Source organism: Vidua chalybeata, chromosome 33 (genome assembly GCF_026979565.1).
Source record: "Vidua chalybeata isolate OUT-0048 chromosome 33, bVidCha1 merged haplotype, whole genome shotgun sequence".
NCBI classification, from domain to species: domain Eukaryota; kingdom Metazoa; phylum Chordata; class Aves; order Passeriformes; family Viduidae; genus Vidua; species Vidua chalybeata.
The window spans coordinates 813,213-832,197 of NC_071562.1; the positions used below are offsets into that span (position 1 = coordinate 813,213).

At 53.4% G+C, this 18,985-nt stretch overlaps 1 protein-coding gene across 1 annotated transcript in view; it reads right to left on the reverse strand.

The window, feature by feature from the left end:
* TYK2 (tyrosine kinase 2) overlaps positions 1-18,431 on the reverse strand; it is a 27,483-nt gene extending 9,052 nt beyond the window's left edge. The window contains exons 1-23 of the mRNA XM_053968241.1: positions 18,363-18,431; positions 16,850-17,035; positions 14,850-14,973; positions 13,835-13,979; positions 13,371-13,534; positions 12,805-13,174; positions 11,587-11,769; positions 9,872-10,029; positions 8,425-8,548; positions 8,130-8,322; positions 7,944-8,050; positions 7,403-7,582; positions 6,226-6,313; positions 6,001-6,128; positions 5,184-5,319; positions 4,543-4,694; positions 4,308-4,458; positions 2,116-2,213; positions 1,656-1,848; positions 1,342-1,460; positions 676-848; positions 474-591; positions 255-372 (exon numbers count right to left, since the gene is read on the reverse strand). Coding sequence (XP_053824216.1) covers positions 255-372; positions 474-591; positions 676-848; positions 1,342-1,460; positions 1,656-1,848; positions 2,116-2,213; positions 4,308-4,458; positions 4,543-4,694; positions 5,184-5,319; positions 6,001-6,128; positions 6,226-6,313; positions 7,403-7,582; positions 7,944-8,050; positions 8,130-8,322; positions 8,425-8,548; positions 9,872-10,029; positions 11,587-11,769; positions 12,805-13,174; positions 13,371-13,534; positions 13,835-13,979; positions 14,850-14,973; positions 16,850-17,027 — 3,400 coding nt within the window. The 5' untranslated portion in view covers positions 17,028-17,035; positions 18,363-18,431. The remainder of the gene's footprint in view (positions 1-254; positions 373-473; positions 592-675; positions 849-1,341; positions 1,461-1,655; positions 1,849-2,115; positions 2,214-4,307; positions 4,459-4,542; positions 4,695-5,183; positions 5,320-6,000; positions 6,129-6,225; positions 6,314-7,402; positions 7,583-7,943; positions 8,051-8,129; positions 8,323-8,424; positions 8,549-9,871; positions 10,030-11,586; positions 11,770-12,804; positions 13,175-13,370; positions 13,535-13,834; positions 13,980-14,849; positions 14,974-16,849; positions 17,036-18,362) is intronic.
* Between the last annotated feature and the right edge of the window lie 554 nt (positions 18,432-18,985).

The following is an 18,985-nucleotide window of genomic DNA, read 5'->3' on the forward strand; positions in this document are numbered from 1 at the left end:
TCCCCTTCCCATTTTCCCTTTCCCTTCCCATTTTCCCCCTTCTCCCTTCCCCATTTCCCCTCTTTCCCCACTTTTCTCCTCCCTCTCTCCCTTTTCCCCCCTCCTTTCCCATTTTCCCTCTCCCCTTCCCATTTTCCCTTTCCCTTCCCATTTTCCCCCTCCTCCCCTCCCCATTTCCCCTCTTTCCCCACTTTTCTCCTCCCTCTCTCCCTTTTCCTCCTTCCCTTCCCATTTTCCCCCCATTTTCTCCCCGTTTCCCACCTCGCAGGGACAATCCCTGGGCATGGGGAGCCTCTTCCCCCTCTCCAGGAGCTCGATCAACCTCAGCACCGTCATCTGCCCCTGCGTGGCCCCGATCATCTCCAGGAATTTCTATGAGGGAAAGAAAAAAAAAAAAAACCCAAAAATCTAAAAACCATGGGGAAAACCCCGATTTTAACCCAAAAAAACCCCAGAATTCTCACGGGACTCACAGCTGGGGGGCTGCTCCCGGGGTCGCAGCGGGTCAGGAGCTCGTAGAGGGTCACCCCAAAAGACCAAACATCCGAGGCGTAGTAAAACTTACACTCCTTGAGGCACTCGGGGGCGTACCTGGAATGATTTGGGATCACGGATCCGGGATTTGGGGAATCCCAAGCAGCGTTTCCCAAACACTCCCCAAATTCATCCCCTCACCAGAACACGGGGCTGTCGCCGTCCTCCCGTACCCGGTAGTACTCGTGGCCCTCGGGGACGGCCTTGGCCAGCCCAAAATCCCCGATTTTCACCACGTGCTCGTTCTCCAGCAGCACGTTCCGGGCTGCCAGGTCCCGGTGGATGTAGTGCAGGGAGTGCAGGTAGGCCATGCCCTGGAAAAACGGGCAGAAAATGACACTGGAGGGGGGATTTGGGAAGGTCAAGAGAGGTTTTGGGGGGTTTTGAGGCGTTCCTGGGGGAGCTCTGAGGTGGTTTCGGGGGTTTGTCACTGGTTTTTTTTTGGGGAATCAGCCCCATTTTTGGGAATTCAGCCCCATTTCCAAAAGGTGCACCCCCATATTTTGGGAATTCAGCCACATTTGGGAATTCAGCCCCATTTCCAAAAGGTGCACCCCCATATTTTGGGAATTCAGCCCCATTTCCAAAGGGTCCACCCCCATATTTTGGGAATTCAGCCACATTTTGGGAATTCAGCCACATTTCCAAAGGGTCCATCCCCATATTTTGGGAATTCAGCCCCATTTCCAAAGGGTCCATCCCCATATTTTGGGAATCGGCCCCATATTCCCATTCTTGAATCTCCCAACCCCATTTTTTTGGGGAATCATACTGTTTCTTCGGGATGCAGCCCCATTCCGGGCTCACCTCGCAGATCTGCTGGGCGAAGAGCAGGAGGTGGGACAGGCTCAGGGGGTGCTTGGGCAGGAATTCCCGGAGGCTTCCCAGCGGGACGTATTCCATGATCAGCTGCACCACCTTGTCCCCTGCAACGGAACACGTGGCAATGTGGGCACCAACCCCGAGAGCCCCCAAATTCCTGCCAGGACAGCGATTCCTGGCCAAAAAAAAAAAAAAAAAAAAAAAAAAAAAAAAAAAAAAAAAAAAAGTGGGAATTGGGGTTTTTTTTTAAGCTCTCCGTGGCTGATCCACTGGAAAATCCCAGGGGGTTTCTCCCTCACCCTGCTCGCTGCAGCAGCCCTTGTACTTGACGATGTTCTCGTGGTACAGGGTCTTCAGGATTTGGATTTCCCTCTTCCAGGAGCTCAGGAGCTGGGGGCTGCTCCCAGATTTCAGGGATTTCACCGCCACCATCTCCCCAGTGCCGTCGTTGGTGGGGTCGTAGCAGCACAGGCTCACCTTCCCAAAGTGGCCCTGGAGAACGAGAAATTTTCGGGATTTGGCAAGGAAAGGAGGTTTTGGGGCTTCCCTGTGCTGGGGTCAACAAAGTTCAGAAATGGAGGGGAAAATCAGCCGGGGAAATAGGTTAAAATGTCAAAAAAAAAAAAAAAAAAAAAAAAGGATTAAAAAGTGGAATTTTGGGTCCAGCCAGGGAAATCCGCAGGGAAAGGAGGTTGAAGAGTGGAATTTCAGATCCAGAGAGGGAAAGGAACCTCCCCAGCTTCCCCAGAACTCACTGACCTCCCCCAGCTCCCGGATTTTCTTCAGGTACCGCTTCTGGAAGACGGTGGGGTCCGACACCGGGAAGTCGGGATTCACCGACGTGACGTCCACGAGGTCTGTGAGGGAATTTGGGTTTTCCTGTTTTCCCTATCCTCCTTTTCCCCCACAAAAATCCGAGATTTCTCCCACAAAAGCCCGGGATTTCCCCCGTTCCCGCCCCTCACGGAGCGGCTGCAGCCGGGTCAGCTCCCTCACGCCCCTTTCCCACACAGAATTCAGGGATTTTCCCTTTTTCCCGCCCTCACGGAGCGGCTGGAGGTGGGTGAGCTCCCTCACGCCCCTTTCCCCCACAGACTCCCGGGATTTCGCCCACAAAACTCCGGGATTTTTCCCCGTTCCCCCCGGGATTTTTCCTCGTTCCCGCCCCTCACGGTGCGGCTGCAGCCGGGTGAGCTCCCTCACGCCCCTTTCCCCCACAGAATCCCGGGATTTCGCCCACAAAACTCCGGGATTTTTCCCCGTTCCCCCCAGGATTTTTCCCCGTTCCCGCCCCTCACGGAGCGGCTGCAGCCGGGTCAGCTCCCTCACGCCCCTTTCCCCCACAGAATGCCGAGATTTTTCTCCGTTCCCCAATTCAGGACCCCTCATCCCCGTTCTCCCCGGGATTTCCCCCACAGAATCCCGGGATTTTTGCCCGTTCCCGCCCCTCACGGAGCGGCTGCAGCCGGATGAGCTCCTTCACGCCCCTTTCCCTCACAGAATCCCGAGATTTCCCCCACAAAACCCCGTAATTTTTTTCCCTTCCCACCGGGATTTTTCCTCGTTCCCGCCCCTCACGGAGCGGCTGCAGCCGGGTGAGCTCCCTCACGCCCCTTTCCCCCACAGAATCCCGAGATTTCGCCCACAAAACCCCGGGATTTTTGCCCGTTCCCGCCCCTCACGGAGCGGCTGCAGCCGGGTGAGCTCCCTCACGCCCCTTTCCCCCACAGAATCCCGAGATTTCGCCCACAAAACCCCGGGATTTTTGCCCGTTCCCGCCCCTCACGGTGCGGCTGCAGCCGGGTGAGCTCCCTCACGCCCCTTTCCCCCACAGAATTCAGGGATTTTTCTCTGTTCCCCAATTCAGGACCCTCATCACCGTTCTCCCCGGGATTTCCCCCACAAAACCCCGGGATTTTTGCCCGTTCCCGCCCCTCACGGAGCGGCTGCAGCCGGGTGAGCTCCCTCACGCCCCTTTCCCCCACAGAATCCCGGGTTTTTCCCTGTTCCCCCGGAATTTTTCCACGTTCCAGCGGGATTATTCCCCTTCCCGCCCCTCACGGAGCGGCTGCAGCCGGGTCAGCTCCCTCACGCCCCTTTCCCCCACAGAATCCCGGGATTTTTTCCACGTTCGGCGGGGATTTTGCGCCTTTCCCGCCCCTCACGGAGCGGCTGCAGCCGGGTGAGCTCCCTCACGCCCCTTTCCCCCACAGAATCCCGGGTTTTTCCCTGTTCCCCCGGAATTTTTCCACGTTCGGCGGGGATTATTCCCCTTCCCGCCCCTCACGGAGCGGCTGCAGCCGGGTCAGCTCCCTCACGCCCCTTTCCCCCACAGAATCCCGGGATTTTTTCCACGTTCGGCGGGGATTTTGCGCCTTTCCCGCCCCTCACGGAGCGGCTGCAGCCGGGTGAGCTCCCTCACGCCCCTTTCCCCCACAGAATCCCGGGTTTTTCCCTGTTCCCCCGGAATTTTTCCACGTTCCAGCGGGATTATTCCCCTTCCCGCCCCTCACGGAGCGGCTGCAGCCGGGTCAGCTCCCTCACGCCCCTTTCCCCCACAGAATCCCGGGATTTTTTCCACGTTCGGCGGGGATTTTGCGCCTTTCCCGCCCCTCACGGAGCGGCTGCAGCCGGGTGAGCTCCCTCACGCCCCTTTCCCCCACAGAATCCCGGGATTTCGCCCACAAGAGCCCGGGATTTTTGCCCGTTCCCGCCCCTCATGGTGCGGCTGCAGCCGGGTCAGCTCCCTCACGCCCCTTTCCCCCACAGAATCCCGAGATTTTGCCCACAAAACCCCGGGATTTTTGCCCGTTCCCGCCCCTCACGGTGCGGCTGCAGCCGGGTCAGCTCCCTCACGCCCCTTTCCCCCACAGAATTCAGAGATTTCGCCCACAAAACCCCTGGATTTTTCCCCGTTTCCCCCGGGATTTTTGCCCGTTCCCGCCCCTCACGGTGCGGCTGCAGCCGGGTCAGCTCCCTCAGCACGGTGCGGAAGGACGGCCGCTCCACCGCGGTGTAGTTGAGGCACCGGGAGATCAGCGAGGCCAATTCCCGGCAGGAAGGCTCCGGCAGCCGGTGCCTCTTCTCGTAGAAACGCTCCTTCTGCGGGAAAAAAAAAACACGGGAAAAAAACTCCAAACCCGACCCCCAAATCCAGCCCAAAACAGGGAAAACGGCGGGAATCACCTCGGAGGGAGTCCGCTCCTTCAGCGGGACGTCGGCGTCGAAGCAGATTTCCAGGAGTGTTGTCCCAAAACTCCACTTGTCCGAGGCCGTGCTGAGGTTCCCGACATCCCGGACGCATTCCGGGGCGATCCAGGGAATCCTGTCCACGCGCTCTGAGGGGCACATCCCACCGGGAAAGTATTTTAATTACTTATTTTAATTATTTATTGGGGTGTTGGTCCGGTACGTATCAAACGTTTAAAGGTAAAGGGTTAAAATATTAAATACGGAGTGTTAAATATGGGATATTAAAGGTGTAAAATACGGGATATTAAAAAGAAAAATATGGGATATTAAAGGTATAAAATATGGGATGTTAAAGATGGAAAATTGTGGATTTTAAAGGGATAAAATATGGGATTTATAAGGGGAGAGCCCGTGGTAAAAGCATCCCAAGCACTGGTATGGGGTGGGATCATCCCTGACAGCAGCTTGGGCACCAAACCAGGTGGAATTCCCGTATTAAAATTGCCAAATATTGGGAAAATTCGTGTTGGAAAAGTTGTGAGTACTCTGTGAAAAGAGCTCTGGCCACAACCTACGGGAATTGTTAGGGAAAGGGTGGAAAAATAAGCTGGATTTTAGCCCTGGAAATCCAGTACCTTCCCGGGAGAGCACGGTGAAGCTGACCCCGGGGTCGCTGAGCTTCACGAAGGGCACGGATCCGTCCTCCAGCCCCTTCCTGGCCAGCAGGATGTTCTTGGCACACACATTCCCGTGCACCAGGTTCTTATCCTCCTGGGAAAAGCAGGGGGAAAGGGAAAAATTATTGGGAAATAAAAAAAAAAAAACCCAAAAAACCAAAAAAACCCAAAAAAAAAAAAAAAAAACCCAAAAAAAACCCCTCAATTATTTTTTGCTTATTGTAAATATTTTACCATTTTCTGGTAATAAATTATTTCCCAATAATAAATTTTCCCCATTAAAAAAGTTCCCGTAATAATTTTCCCCCACAATAATAACGTTCCAGTGTTCATTTTCCCAATAGCAAATTCCAACAGATCCCAAGTGATCAGTGAATGCTGGGAAACAATCCCAGAAAAAAATAAATATTGGGGAAAAATCCCAGCCAATGCCACGGAGCAAGGTGAAGCCTCTGGAAAATAAAACGAAAACCTGAAATTCCTGGCTGGAATTTCACCTCCCTCTCTTGGGATTTTGCTCCGAGATCAACCCAAAACGGGGAATAAAATGATAAAGGGGGATTTTCCAGCCCCGTTCCCAAAGCCCTGCTCAGAATCCCATCCTCATCCCTTGCTTTTCCCAGCTCCAAAATGAATCCATGGAGGTCTGGAATTCCTGGAACAGCGGAGAGGGAGCGAGGACGGGCTGCGGGAAGGGCGGAATGACCCAAAAAATGGGAAAAAAGGGAGGGGAAGGCGCTGCAGGATATCCACGGGAATTCCCAGCTGGAATTACCAGGTAGCTCAAGGCACTCCCCAGCTGTTTGGCCACGGTGATTTTCCACCCCACGGAGATCCGGCCCTTCTCCTTGCGGAGCAGCACGTCCAGGGGCCCGTGCTCCACAAACTCCTCCACCATGATGTCTGCGGGGGGGGAAAAAAAAAAAAAAACGGGATGATCCCGCGGGATTGGGGGCCTCGGGAGCCGGGGCGAAGGGGGGGTGGGTGCTGCTGGACTCACTCTCGGAGCCGCGCACGCAGACGCCGTGCACGAAGGCCAGGTGGACGTGGGACACCTGGGACATCAGGCTGGCGCTCTCGAAGAACGCCTGTGGGGACAGCGGCCGTGGCACGGGGAGCCCGGGGCTCCCGAGGGGCTGGGGAGCCAAATCCCAGCCCTTTGGGATTGGGAATTTGGAATTGGGAGCCAAATCCCAGCCCTTTGGGATTGGGAATTTGGAATTGGGAGCCAAATCCCAGCCCTTTGGAATTGGGAGCCAAATCCCAGCCCTTTGGGATTGGGAATTTGGAATTGGGAACCAAATCCCAGCCCTTTGGGAGCCAAATTTCAGCCCTTTTGGAGCCAAATTCCAGCCCTTTGGGAGCCGAATTCCAGCTTTTTTGGAGACAAATTCCAGCCCTTTGGGAGCCCCATCTCAGCCCTTTGGGAGGCAAATTCCAGCCCTTTGGGAGCCAAATTCCAGCCCTTTGGGATTGGGAATTTGGAATTGGGAGCCAAATTCCAGCCCTTTGGGATTGGGAATTTGGAATTGGGAGCCAAATCCCAGCCCTTTGGGAGCCCCATCCCAGCCCTTTGGGAGACAAATCCCAGCCATTTGGGATTGGGAATTTGGAATTGGGAGCCAAATTCCAGCCCTTTGGAATTGGGAATTTGGAATTGGGAGCCAAATTCCAGCCCTTTGGAATTGGGAATTTGGAATTGGGAGCCAAATCCCAGCCCTTTGGGAGGCAAATTCCAGCTTTTTTGGAGACAAATTCCAGCCCTTTGGGAGGCAAATTCCAGACTCAAAACCAGGACAAATTTCAGCCCTCATGGATCCACGCTCCAGCCCCTGGAGCCAAATTCCAACCCTGGATCCTTATTCCTGCTCTTGGATCCTTATTTCAGCCCTCAGATCCACTTTCCAGCCCCTGGAGCTGAATTCCAGCCCTTCTGGAACTGAATTCCAGCCCTTGGAGCTGAATTCCAGCCCTTTTGGAACAGAATTCCAGCCCTTTTGGAACCGAATTCCAGCCCTTTTGGAGCTGAATTCCAGCCCTCGGATCCATATTCCAACCCTCTGGGCCACGTTCCAGCCCTTTTGGGGTCACATCCCACCCCCTGGATCCCTCTCCCAGCCCCCTGGCTCCGTGTTTCCCGCCCCGATCCCGGCTCTCCCAGCCCGGGAAGGGCTCACCAGGGCGATGTCCCTGTGGCTGGGGTCCAGGACTTTGAGCACCACGTGCATCTCCCGCCCGTTGTTGTTCTGCTCCGTGGAAAAATACTCGGCCTCGTCGTCGTTCCCGGAATTCCCTGAGCAGACGCTCAGCACCCCGTCGTAGATGTTGGTCCGGGTGCCCTGGCCCAGGTGGGCTCGCTGGGAAAACGGGGAAAAGCGGGAGCTGTTGGACGCTGGGAAGGTGGGAATCCTCACCTGGACCCCTCCCCGGATTCCCTCCGCCTCCCAGCGTGGGAGAAAGCCGCTTCCATGGGGATTTTTTTCCCTCCTTTTTCCTTGGAAAGGGAAGGGATGAAGCAGCAAATCCATCCTGCTGGCTGGCCTGGGGGTGTGGGAGGATCCTGGGATCTGGAGGGAATCCCTGGAAGGCTGAGAATCCCAGGAAAGCAGGGAGGATTCATCCGCCATTCCATGGACCCCGAGAAGGCAGAGCGGGTTCCTCCGCTTCCCCCAGCGAATCCCAGGAATCTGAGCGGTGGAAATCCCTGGGAAGCAGCACCTGGGTGATCTCGTTCTTGCGGATCTGGTGGAAGCTGAGCTGGGTGAGGTTCAGGATCTGCTTCCCGTTATCCTTCGCCTTCCGCGCGATCAGCAGGTCCGAGACCTCTGGGAAAGGAGGGGGACGGGCCCCCGTGAGCTCCCGGATCCGCCCGTTCCCCATCCCCGGGATGATCCCTGTCCCTACCTCCCGGCTTGGGCGGGCAGCACCTCTTCACCGTGAAGTTCTCCTCGCCGGATTTGAGGGTGCAGCCCTTGAGCACGTCCAGGAGCTCCCGCAGGGAAGGGAATTCCCGATCCCAGCCCTCCAGCACGAAGGAGTCTCCCTTCTTCTGGATCCGGAACTGCCGGTACTTGAAGGCTCCCGGCGTCCCAGGAGCCTGGAAAAGCCGGGGAGAGGCAGGAGCTGAAGCCACGGGGCTCCCGGGTCATTGCAGAGCTGGCGATTCCCGGGGATCCCGCGCTGGGAATCGCCTCCCCACCTGCTGGTGGCTCCTCTTGAGCACGGAGAGGATCATGCGGTTGAAATCCAGGACGCTCCAGCGGAGGATGTAGAGCCCTTCCTCCGGCTCTTCCCGGCGGAGCTTGGCAAAAACAAACTCCTCCCTGGAAAAGGGAGGGAAGGGATGGATTGGGATGAGCCCCGAGCAAAGGGAATGGATTGGGATGAGCCCCGAGCAAAGGGAATGGATTGGGATGAGCCCCGAGCAAAGGGAATGGATTGGGATGAGCCCCGAGAAAAAGGAATGGATTGGGATGAGCCCTGAGAAAAAGGAATGGATTGGGATAAGCCCCAAGGGCAGGGAATGGATTGGGATGAGCCCCGAGAAAAAGGAATGGATTGAAATGAGCCCTGAGAAAAAGGAATGGATTGCGATGAGCCCCGAGAAAAAGGAATGGATTGGGATGAGCCCCGAGAAAAAGGAATGGATTGGGATGAGCCCTGAGAAAAAGGAATGGATTGGGATGAGCCCTGAGCAAAGGGAATGGATTCGGATCAGCCCAAAGGACAGGGAATGGCTCTGGATGAGCCCTGAGGACATGGAACGGCTCTGGATAATCCCCTGAGAACAGGGAACAGCTCTGGATAATCCCCTGAGGACAGGGAACGGCTCTGGATAATTCCCTGAGGACAGGGAACGGCTCTGGATAATCCCCTGAGGACAGGGAACGGCTCTGGATAATCCCTGAGGACAGGGAACGGCTCTGGATAATCCCCTGAGGACAGGGAACGGCTCTGGATAATCCCTGAGGACAGGGAATGGCTCTGGATTATCCCCTGAGGACAGGAAATGGCCCGGGATGAACCCAAAGGACATGGAACGGCTCTGGATAATCCCCTGAGGACAGGAAACGGCTCTGGATAATCCCCTGAGGACAGGGAACGGCTCTGGATAATCCCCTGAGGACAGGAAATGGCTCTGGATAATCCCCTGAGGACAGGGAACGGCTCTGGATAATCCCTGAGGACAGGGAACAGCTCGGGATGAACCCGAAGGACATGGAACAGCTCTGGATTATCCCCTGAGGACAGGAAATGGCTCGGGATGAACCCAAAGGACATGGAACGGCTCTGGATAATCCCCTGAGGACAGGGAACGGCTCTGGATAATCCCCTGAGGACAGGGAACGGCTCTGGATAATCCCCTGAGGACAGGGAACGGCTCTGGATAATCCCCTGAGGACAGGGAATGGCTCTGGATAATCCCCTGAGGACAGGGAACGGCTTGGGATGAACCCAAAGGACATGGAACAGCTCTGGATAATCCCCTGAGGACAGGGAATGGATTGGGATGAACCCAAAGGACATGGAATGGATTGGGATCAACCCAAAGCAGAGGAAACACCCCAGGGGCCACCCCGAGGGCACGGACCAGCTCCAGGGTGACTCCCTGGGATCCGGGTGATCCGCAGGGAAGCCGCACTCACTGCATGGGCCCGTGGATGCCGTTGTGGATGCTCAGGAGCAGCCGCGGCGGGGCCACGTCGTGGCACAGGTAATGGCTGGAGTCGGCCGTCAGCCGGAAATATCCGTCCACCAGCGACACCAGAGCCAGGGCACTGCCCGGGCACGGCAGCAGCACCTCCTGGGGAGGGACAGAGCAGCGGGGTGAGCGGGAAAACCCGCGGGGAACGCTGAAAAACCATGGGAAAGCCAAAAAACCCCATGGGAAACCCACAGGAATCCCTAAAATACCCATGGGAAACCCAAAAAAACCCATGGGAAACCCACGGGAAACCCTAAAAACCCATGGGAAACCCAAAAAAACCCCATGGGAAACCTGCGGGAAACACTGAAAACCCCATGGGAAAGCCAAAAAAACCCATGGGAAACCTGCGTGAAACGCTGAAAAACCCATGGGAAACCCAAAAAACCCCATGAGAAACCCACAGGAATCCCTAAAATACCCATGGGAAACCCAAAAAAACCCCATGGGAAACCTGCGGGAAACCCTAAAAACCCATGGGAAACCCAAAAAAACCCATGGGAAACCCGCGGGGAACGCTGAAAAACCCATGGGAAACCCAAAAAACCCCATGGGAAACCCGCAGGAAACGCTGAAAAACCCATGGGAAACCCAAAAAACCCCATGGGAAACCCGCGGGAAACGCTGAAAAACCCATGGGAAACCCAAAAAAACCCATGGGAAACCCGCGGGGAACGCTGAAAAACCCATGGGAAACCCAAAAAACCCCATGGGAAACCTATGGAAAACCCTAAAAACCCATGGGAAACCCGCGGGAATCCCTAAAAAACCATGGGAAACCTGTGGGAATCCATAAAAAACCCATGGGAAACCCAAAAAACCCCATGGGAAACCCGCGGGAAACGCTGAAAAACCCATTGAAAACCCGCAGGAAACCCTAAAAAAACCTGCAGGAAACGCTAAAAACCCATGGGAAACCCTAAAAAAACCATGGGAAACCAGTGGGAAACCCTAAAAAACCTGCAGGAAACCCTAAAAAAACATTGGAAACCCTAAAAAACCTGCAGGAAACTCTAAAAATACCTGCGGGAAACCCTAAAAAACCCTTAGGAAACCCTAAAAATTCCTGCAGGAAACCCTAAAAAACCTATGGAAAACCTGCGGGAAACGCTAAAAAACCCTTAGGAAACCCTAAAAAAACCTGCGGGAAACCCTAAAAAACCTATGGAAAACCTGCGGGAAACCCTAAAAAACCCACGGAAAACCTGCAGGAATCCCTAAAAAACCCTTAGGAATCCCTAAAAAACCCATGGAAAACCTGCAGGAAACCCTAAAAACCCTTAGGAAACCCTAAAAAAACATGCAGGAAACCCTAAAAAACCTATGGAAAACCTGCGGGAAACCCTAAAAAGCCTGCAGGAATCCCTAAAAAACCTATGGAAAACCTGCAGGAAACCCTAAAAAAACTCTGGAAAACCTGCAGGAATCCTTAAAAAACCCTTAGGAATCCCTAAAAAACCTATGGAAAACCTGCAGGAAACCCTAAGAAACCCATGGAAAACCTGCAGGAAACCCTAAAAAACCTATGGAAAACCTGCAGGAATCCCTAAAAAACCCATGGAAACCCTAAAGAAAGCCCAGCTCAAACCCCATGTTCTTCCCAGTGCCGGCCCGGGAAGAGCGATCCCATCCCGGGATGGATCCGTCCCCACGCACCAGGCACTCGTTGTCCTGCCGGTGGATGCTGATCCTGGAATCCTTGACCACCACGTGGGTGATTTCCCGAAAATCGCAGAAACGGCACCAGGGGGGCTCGCTCGGCTCCGCCGGCCGCGCCTCCGCTTCCTTATTCCTGCTTTTCCTCCCAAAATATCCCCGCGGAGAGAAGCTTTCCATGCTCTGCGGGCGGGAAAAGAGGAGAATTCCAGGCTTTTCCTGCTGCTGGGAAAGTTGGGGGGTTAAGCGGGATAAGCTGGAGGTTGAGGAAAAGTCTGGGTGCACGAGTGAAGGAGGTGAAGGGATGGATTGGGGTGGGAAACTGGGAAAAAGTGGGAAAAGAGGTGAGTGAAACCAAGGAGCACAAAGCAAGGAAAATGGGATTTGGGGTGGAATACAGCACCTCAAACCCACTTCAAACCAAGGAAAAAAATGGGATTTGGGGTGGGAACGGCTCATCCCAAACCCAACATAAAGCAAGGAAAAAGATGGAATTTGGGATGGGAATTGCTCATCCCAAACCCAACATAAAGCAAGGAAAAAAATGGGATTTGGGGTGGGAATGCAGCATCTCAAACCCACCTCAAACCAAGGAAAAAGACGGGATTTGGGGCAGGAATGGCTCATCCCAAACCCACCAGAAACCAAGGAAAAAGACAGGATTTGGGATGGGAATGGCTCATCCCAAACCCAACACAAAGCAAGGAAAAAGATGGAATTTGGGATGGGAATGCAGCATTTCAAACCCACCTCAAACCAAGGAAAAAAATGGGATTTGGGATGGGAATGGCTCATCCCAAACCCAACACACACCAAGGAAAAGGATGGGATTTGGGATGGGAATGGCTCATCCCAAACCCAGACCAAAAACCAAGGAAAAAGACGGGATTTGGGGCAGGAACAGCTCATCCCAAAGCCACCAGAAACCAAGGAAAGAGACGGGATTTGGGGCAGGAACAGCTCATCCCAAACCCAACACAAACCAAGGAAAAAAATGGGATTTGGGATGGGAAATGTTCATTCCAAACCCAACTCAAACCAAGGAAAAAAATGGGATTTGGGATGGGAATTGTTAATCCCAAACCCAGACCAAAAACCAAGGAAAAAAATGGGATTTGGGGCAAGAATGGCTCATCCCAAACCCACCAGAAACCAAGGAAAAAGACGGGATTTGGGGATGGGAATGGCTCACCCCAATCCCACCCCATCCCAACCCACCTCTCCGGGCACCGGCCGCCACTGGATCCCGCCGGTGCCGGTGACCAGGACGTGGTGAGTGACCGGACAATCCCGGGGGAGCGGCGGCTGCTCCGGCTCCGCGCGGCCCCCGGGCGGCCCCTTCTCGCCCTCGGCCGCCGTTTCCAGGGAAAGCACCGGGAAAATCTCGCTCCCAAACCTGGGAGCCAGCTGCTCCAGCGTGGCCAGGTACTTGTACATCACGTCCCGCTCCGTCAGGTTGCCGGCGGCCACCGTGTGCCGCTGGAAGCGCCGCAGGAAGCGGCGGAAGACGTTCTTCATCCGGAACCTGGTCAGGAAATTGTTCTGCTGGATCTGGCGGCGGAAGGAGCGCGGGATGCAGTCCTTGAAGCTGCCAAAAAAAAAAAACCCAAAAAAAACCCAAAAAAAAAAAAAATTGGGAGAATCGTCGGGAAGAGTTTAGGATGCAGCGGAGAAACCGCGGAAAACAAGTTTAAAATAAATAAATAAATAAATAAATAAAACACAGTGGGAAAAAAAAAAAAAAAAACGAGGAAAAAGCCCTTTTGGAAAAGCAGGAATTTTACCTGTACTTCCTGGCCACTTCCTCCAGGGAAATGCCCTTTTTGATGGCAATGTGGGAGAGGTGGAGCACGGCCATCCCCAGGCTCTCGTTCTTGAACTTCTGGATTTCGGGCTCGCTCTGGAAATCCTTCAGCGAGGCGACGTCGTTGATGAATTCGAATTTTCCCTGTTAGGTGTGAAATAATTCCGACTAAAACTCAGCCCTGGGGCCATTTCCAGAAGGGTTTTCCTGGTTTTTTTTTTCAATTTAAACGGCGAGACTGTGAGGAAAAATCCCTTAAAAGAGAAAATTATCCCGTGGAATTAGGGAATCCCAGCTCCAATCCCAAAACCTTTCCAAAGGGAAAACTCAGCGGGGGTTTTTATCCTTAAATAAACCCCTGGGGATGGAAAAACAGATGCTGGGCTAAATCCAGCTGGATTGAGGAAAACCATCCCGTTTTTTCCCCAAATCCTGCCCCGTCACCTGCTCAAAGAGGTACTCGAAGGAGGATCTGTCCAGTAAAGCTCCTCCGGGAGGTTTTTCCTCGGGAGAATCCCCCGCCCGCGGAACATTCCGGAAAACCGCCGGCTCCTTGTCGTTCATGCCGTGCCAATTCCGGAAATAAAACCTGGAACGGGGAGAGGAGAAGAGGAGAGGGGCTGGCCCCGGGCTGGGAGTCAGTGGCTCAAAGCAGTGGATTTTGGGTTTTTTTTTAAATAATAAAACTTCTTGGAGCCGTGGGAGAATCGTGCTTAAAAAATAGAAAATAAAAAATAAAAAATAAAAAATAAAACTTCTTGGAACCATGGGAGAATTGTGCTTAAAAAATAGAAAATAAAAAATAAAAAATAAAAAATAAAAAATAAAAAATAAAAAATAAAATTTCTTGGAACCATGGAGAATCGTGCTTAAAAAATAAAAAATAAAAAAATACAAAATAGAAAATAAAAAATTCAAAAATAAAAAATAAAAAAATAAAAAATAAAAACTAAAAGATTAAAAATAAAAAATAAAAAATGAAAAATAAAAAATCAATAATAAAAAATAAAAAATAAAACATAAAACTTCTTGGAACCGTGGGAGAATCGTGCTTAAAAAAAAAAAAAAAAAAAACAAACTAAAAGATTAAAAATAAAAAATGAAAAATAAAAAATAAAAAATAGAAAATAAAAAATCAATAATAAAAAATCAATAATAAAAAATCAATAATAAAAAATAAAAAATAAAAAATAAAACTTCTTGGAACTGTGGGAGAATTGCGCTTAAAAAAATCAAAAATTGGGATTTGAGCACAGGGAACGAATCCGAGCTGCCTCCAGAATTGGGATCATTTAAAACTTTTCCCGTTTTTTTTTTTTCTATGGATCCCCCCCTGCTGCTCCCAAAAAACCTCCGGGAGCCAGGAAGGAGCAGAAACGTCGGGGATGAAGAAATCCAAAATTCCCACCTTTCAGCGGGATCAGTTTTCCGAGGAAAACCGGGATGGGAGAGGCCTCACCTCATGCGGAAGATCAGGTTGATGTTGGTTTCCTTCCCGATGTGGAATTGGTGGTTGGGAGGGAGCCACAGCCGCCTCTGGGGGTCGTAGAGGGCGAAGAGGTTGTAGCAGAGCGGGGAAATTCCTGCCAGGAATGGGGGAAAAACAGCTGGGATGGGGGGTTGTGCCCAAAAAATGGAATTATGGGGGGTTTGTGCCCCAAAAAATGGAATTATGGGGGGTTTGTGCCCAAAAAATGGAATTATGGGGGGTTTGTGCCCCAAAAAATGGAATTATGGGGGGTTTGGGCTCCCATCCCAATCCTGTGAATCCCAATCCCAATCCCGTGAATCCCCATCCCAATCCCGTGAATCCCAAACTCCCGAATCCCCATCCCAATCCCGGGCTCCCATCCCAAACTCCTGAATCCCCATCCCAAATTGGGAATCCCCATCCCAATCCTGGGCTCCCATCCCAATCCCATGAATCCCAAATCCTGTGAATTCCCATCCCAAACTCCCGAATCCCCATCCCAAACTGGGAATCCCCATCCCAATCCCGGAATCCCGTCCCAATCCCGTGAATCCCCATCCCAAACTGGGAATCCCCATCCCAAATTGGGAATCCCCATCCCAAACTGGGAATCCCCATCCCAAACTCCCGAATCCCCATCCCAAACTCCCAAATCCCCATCCCAAACTGGGAATTCCCATCTCAAACTCCCGAATCCCCATCCCAAATTGGGAATCCCATGAATCCCAATCCTGGGCTCCCATCCCAAACTGGGAATCCCCATCCCAAACTCCTGAATCCCCATCCCAAACTGGGAATTCCCATCCCAAACTCCCGAATCCCCATCCCAAACTGGGAATCCCCATCCCAAACTGGGAATCCCCATCCCAAACTCCTGAATCCCCATCCCAAACTCCCGAATTCCCATCCCAAACTGGGAATCCCCATCCCAAACTCCCGAATCCCCATCCCAAACTGGGAATCCCCATCCCAAATCCCGTGAATCCCCATCCCAAACTCCCAAATCCCCATCCCAAATCCGGGAGTCCCCATCCCAAATCCCGTGAATCCCCATCCCAAACTCCCAAATCCCCATCCCAAATCCGGGAGTCCCCATCCCAAATCCCGGAATCCCGTCCCAATCCCGTGAATCCCCATCCCAAACTCCCGAATCCCCATCCCAAATTGGGAATCCCCATCCCAAACTGGGAATCCCCATCCCAAATCCCGTGAATCCCCATCCCAAATTGGGAATCCCATGAATCCCAATCCTGGGCTCCCATCCCAAACTCCCGAATCCCCATCCCAAACTGGGAATCCCCATCCCAAACTGGGAATCCCCATCCCAAACTCCTGAATCCCCATCCCAAACTGGGAATCCCCATCCCAAACTCCCGAATCCCCATCCCAAACTGGGAATCCCCATCCCAATCCCGGAATCCCGTCCCAATCCCGTGAATCCCAAACTCCTGAATCCCCATCCCAAACTGGGAATCCCCATCCCAAACTCCCAAATCCCCATCCCAAACTGGGAATCCCCATCCCAAACTGGGAATCCCGTCCCAATCCCGTGAATCCCCATCCCAAACTCCCGAATCCCCATCCCAAACTGGGAATCCCCATCCCAAACTCCCGAATCCCATCCCAAATTGGGAATCCCCATCCCAAACTGGGAATTCCCATCCCAAACTGGGAATCCCCATCCCAAACTGGGAATCCCCATCCCAAACTCCTGAATCCCCATCCCAATCCTGTGAATCCCAATCCCGTGAATCCCAAACTCCCGAATCCCCATCCAAACTGGGAATCCCCATCCCAATCCCGGAATCCCGTCCCAATCCCGTGAATCCCCATCCCAAACTCCCGAATCCCCATCCCAAATTGGGAATCCCATGAATCCCAATCCTGGGCTCCCATCCCAAACTGGGAATCCCCATCCCAAATCCGTGAATCCCTATCCCAAATCCTGTGAATCCCATCCCAATCCCGTGCTCCCGTCCGGCTCTCACCGATGCCTCGCGCCAGGTCGATGCAGATCTCCTCGGCGCTGGGCGCTCCGCGCCCGTAGACGCGGCACCGCTCCCGCTCCTCATCCCCGCTCCAGTGCAGCAGCACCTTGAGCCCCGCTCCGGCCGGGAATCCGCAGCCTTCGGCCTCGGCCGGGGCCCCTCGCCGGCACAGCGCCATGGCAGCCGCTTCCCGCCGGGAAAAAAACCCAAAATTTGGACCCAAAAACGGCACCGGGGAAACGCCAACGCGCCGCGGGAGAGGGGGAAACGTCGCCCGCGGCGCCTTGGGAAGGGAATTCCCACCCCGCGGATCTTCCCGCCGGGAAAATCGACACAAAAAGAGGTTTGTCCTCAAAAAAAAATTGGGATTTTTTTGGGTTTTTTGGGATAGGGAGTGGGGGAATGGGGGTAGGAGAGAGCAAAGGGAAAATGTCGGGGTTTTGTTTCTGGGGGGGAAGAGGGGGTTTGGGGGGGTCAGGAGGGATTTTTGGGATTTTCAGGAGGGATTTTTCAGGAGGGATTTGGGGATTTTTCAGGAGGGATTTCGGACCCGTTTTGGGGTGGATTTGGGGTTTTTCAGGAGGGATTTCTGGGATTTTTCAGGAGGGATTTCGGACCCGTTTTGGGGTGGATTTGGGGTTTTTCAGGAGGGATTTCTGGGATTTTTCAGGAGGGATTTCGGACCCGTTTTGGGGTGGATTTGGGGTTTTTCAGGAGGGATTTCTGGGATTTTTCAGGAGGGATTTCGGACCCGTTTTGGGGTGGATTTGGGGTTTTTCAGGAGGGATTTTTGGGGTTTTTCAGGAGGGATTTGGGGATTTATCAGGAGGGATTTGGGACCCGTTTCGGGGTGGATTTGGGGGTTTTCAGGAGGGATTTTTGGGGTTTTTCAGGCGGGATTTGGGGGTTTTTCATGAGGGATTTCAGACCCGTTTTGGGGTGGATTTTTTTGATTTTTCAGGAGGGATTTTGGACCCATTTCGGGGTGGATTTGGGGATTTTTCAGGAGGGATTTGGGGTTTTTCAGGAGGGATTTTTGGGGTTTTCAGGAGGGATTTGGGACCGCTTTTGGGGTGGATTTTTGGGATTTTTCAGGAGGGATTTTGGACCCATTTTGGGGTGGATTTGAGGATTTTTCAGGAGGGATTTTGGGGATTTTTCAGGAGGGATGTGTGACCCGTTTTGGGGTGGATTTTTGGGGTTTTTCAGGAGCGATTTTGGACCCGTTTTGGGGTGAATTTTTGGGATTTTTCAGGAGGGATTTGGGATTTTTCAGGAGCGATTTTGGACCCGTTTTGGGGTGAATTTTTGGGATTTTTCAGGAAGGATTTGGGGTTTTTCAGGAGCGATTTTGGACCCGTTTCGGGGTGGATTTGGGGATTTTTCAGGAGGGATTTGGGACCCATTTTGGGGTGAATTTTTGGGATTTTTCAGGAAGGATTTGGGGTTTTTCAGGAGCGATCTTGGGCCCGTTTCGGGGTGGAATTTCCACCCTTCAGAATGGGTTCTGCACCTGCTTCAGGGTGGATTTTCACCCTTTTTGAGACGGATCGGACTCGCTTCTGGATGGATTTCGATCCATTCCGGGGTGAACTTTTCACCCGTTTCAGGGCGGATTTTTGACCCGCTTCAAGAGGAAACTTTGACCCATTTCAGGGTAGATTTTGACCCACTTCAAGATGAAATTTTCACCCATTCTGGGGTGGATTTTTGGACCCATTTCAGTCTCTCAGAGGAGAATCCCCCCCCCCCACCAAAACCCGCTTGGTACCGTCCCCTGCCCCCTCTCTCCCCCTCCCCGCCCCGCTTGGTACCGGCCCCCGGCCCCTCACAGGGCTGGTTCCGGGCCCACCCCCGGTTGGTACCGCCCCTCCCGGTTGGAACCGACGCTCTCCCCTCTCCCGGTTGGCACCGAGCCCCCCGTTACCCCCCGGGATGACGCCGGTCCGTGGATTGGTACCGGCTCCCCCCCCCCTCCGGTGCCCCCCGTTGGTACCGGCCCGGCCGCCGCTCCGGCTCCCTCCGCCCCGCAGAGCCGCCGCCTCCCATTGGCCCCGAGAGACGCGCGCTGCCATTGGCCGGCGCCAGGCCACGCCCACGAGCCTTCGCTCCCCCAAGGGGGGGGGGGCTGAGGAA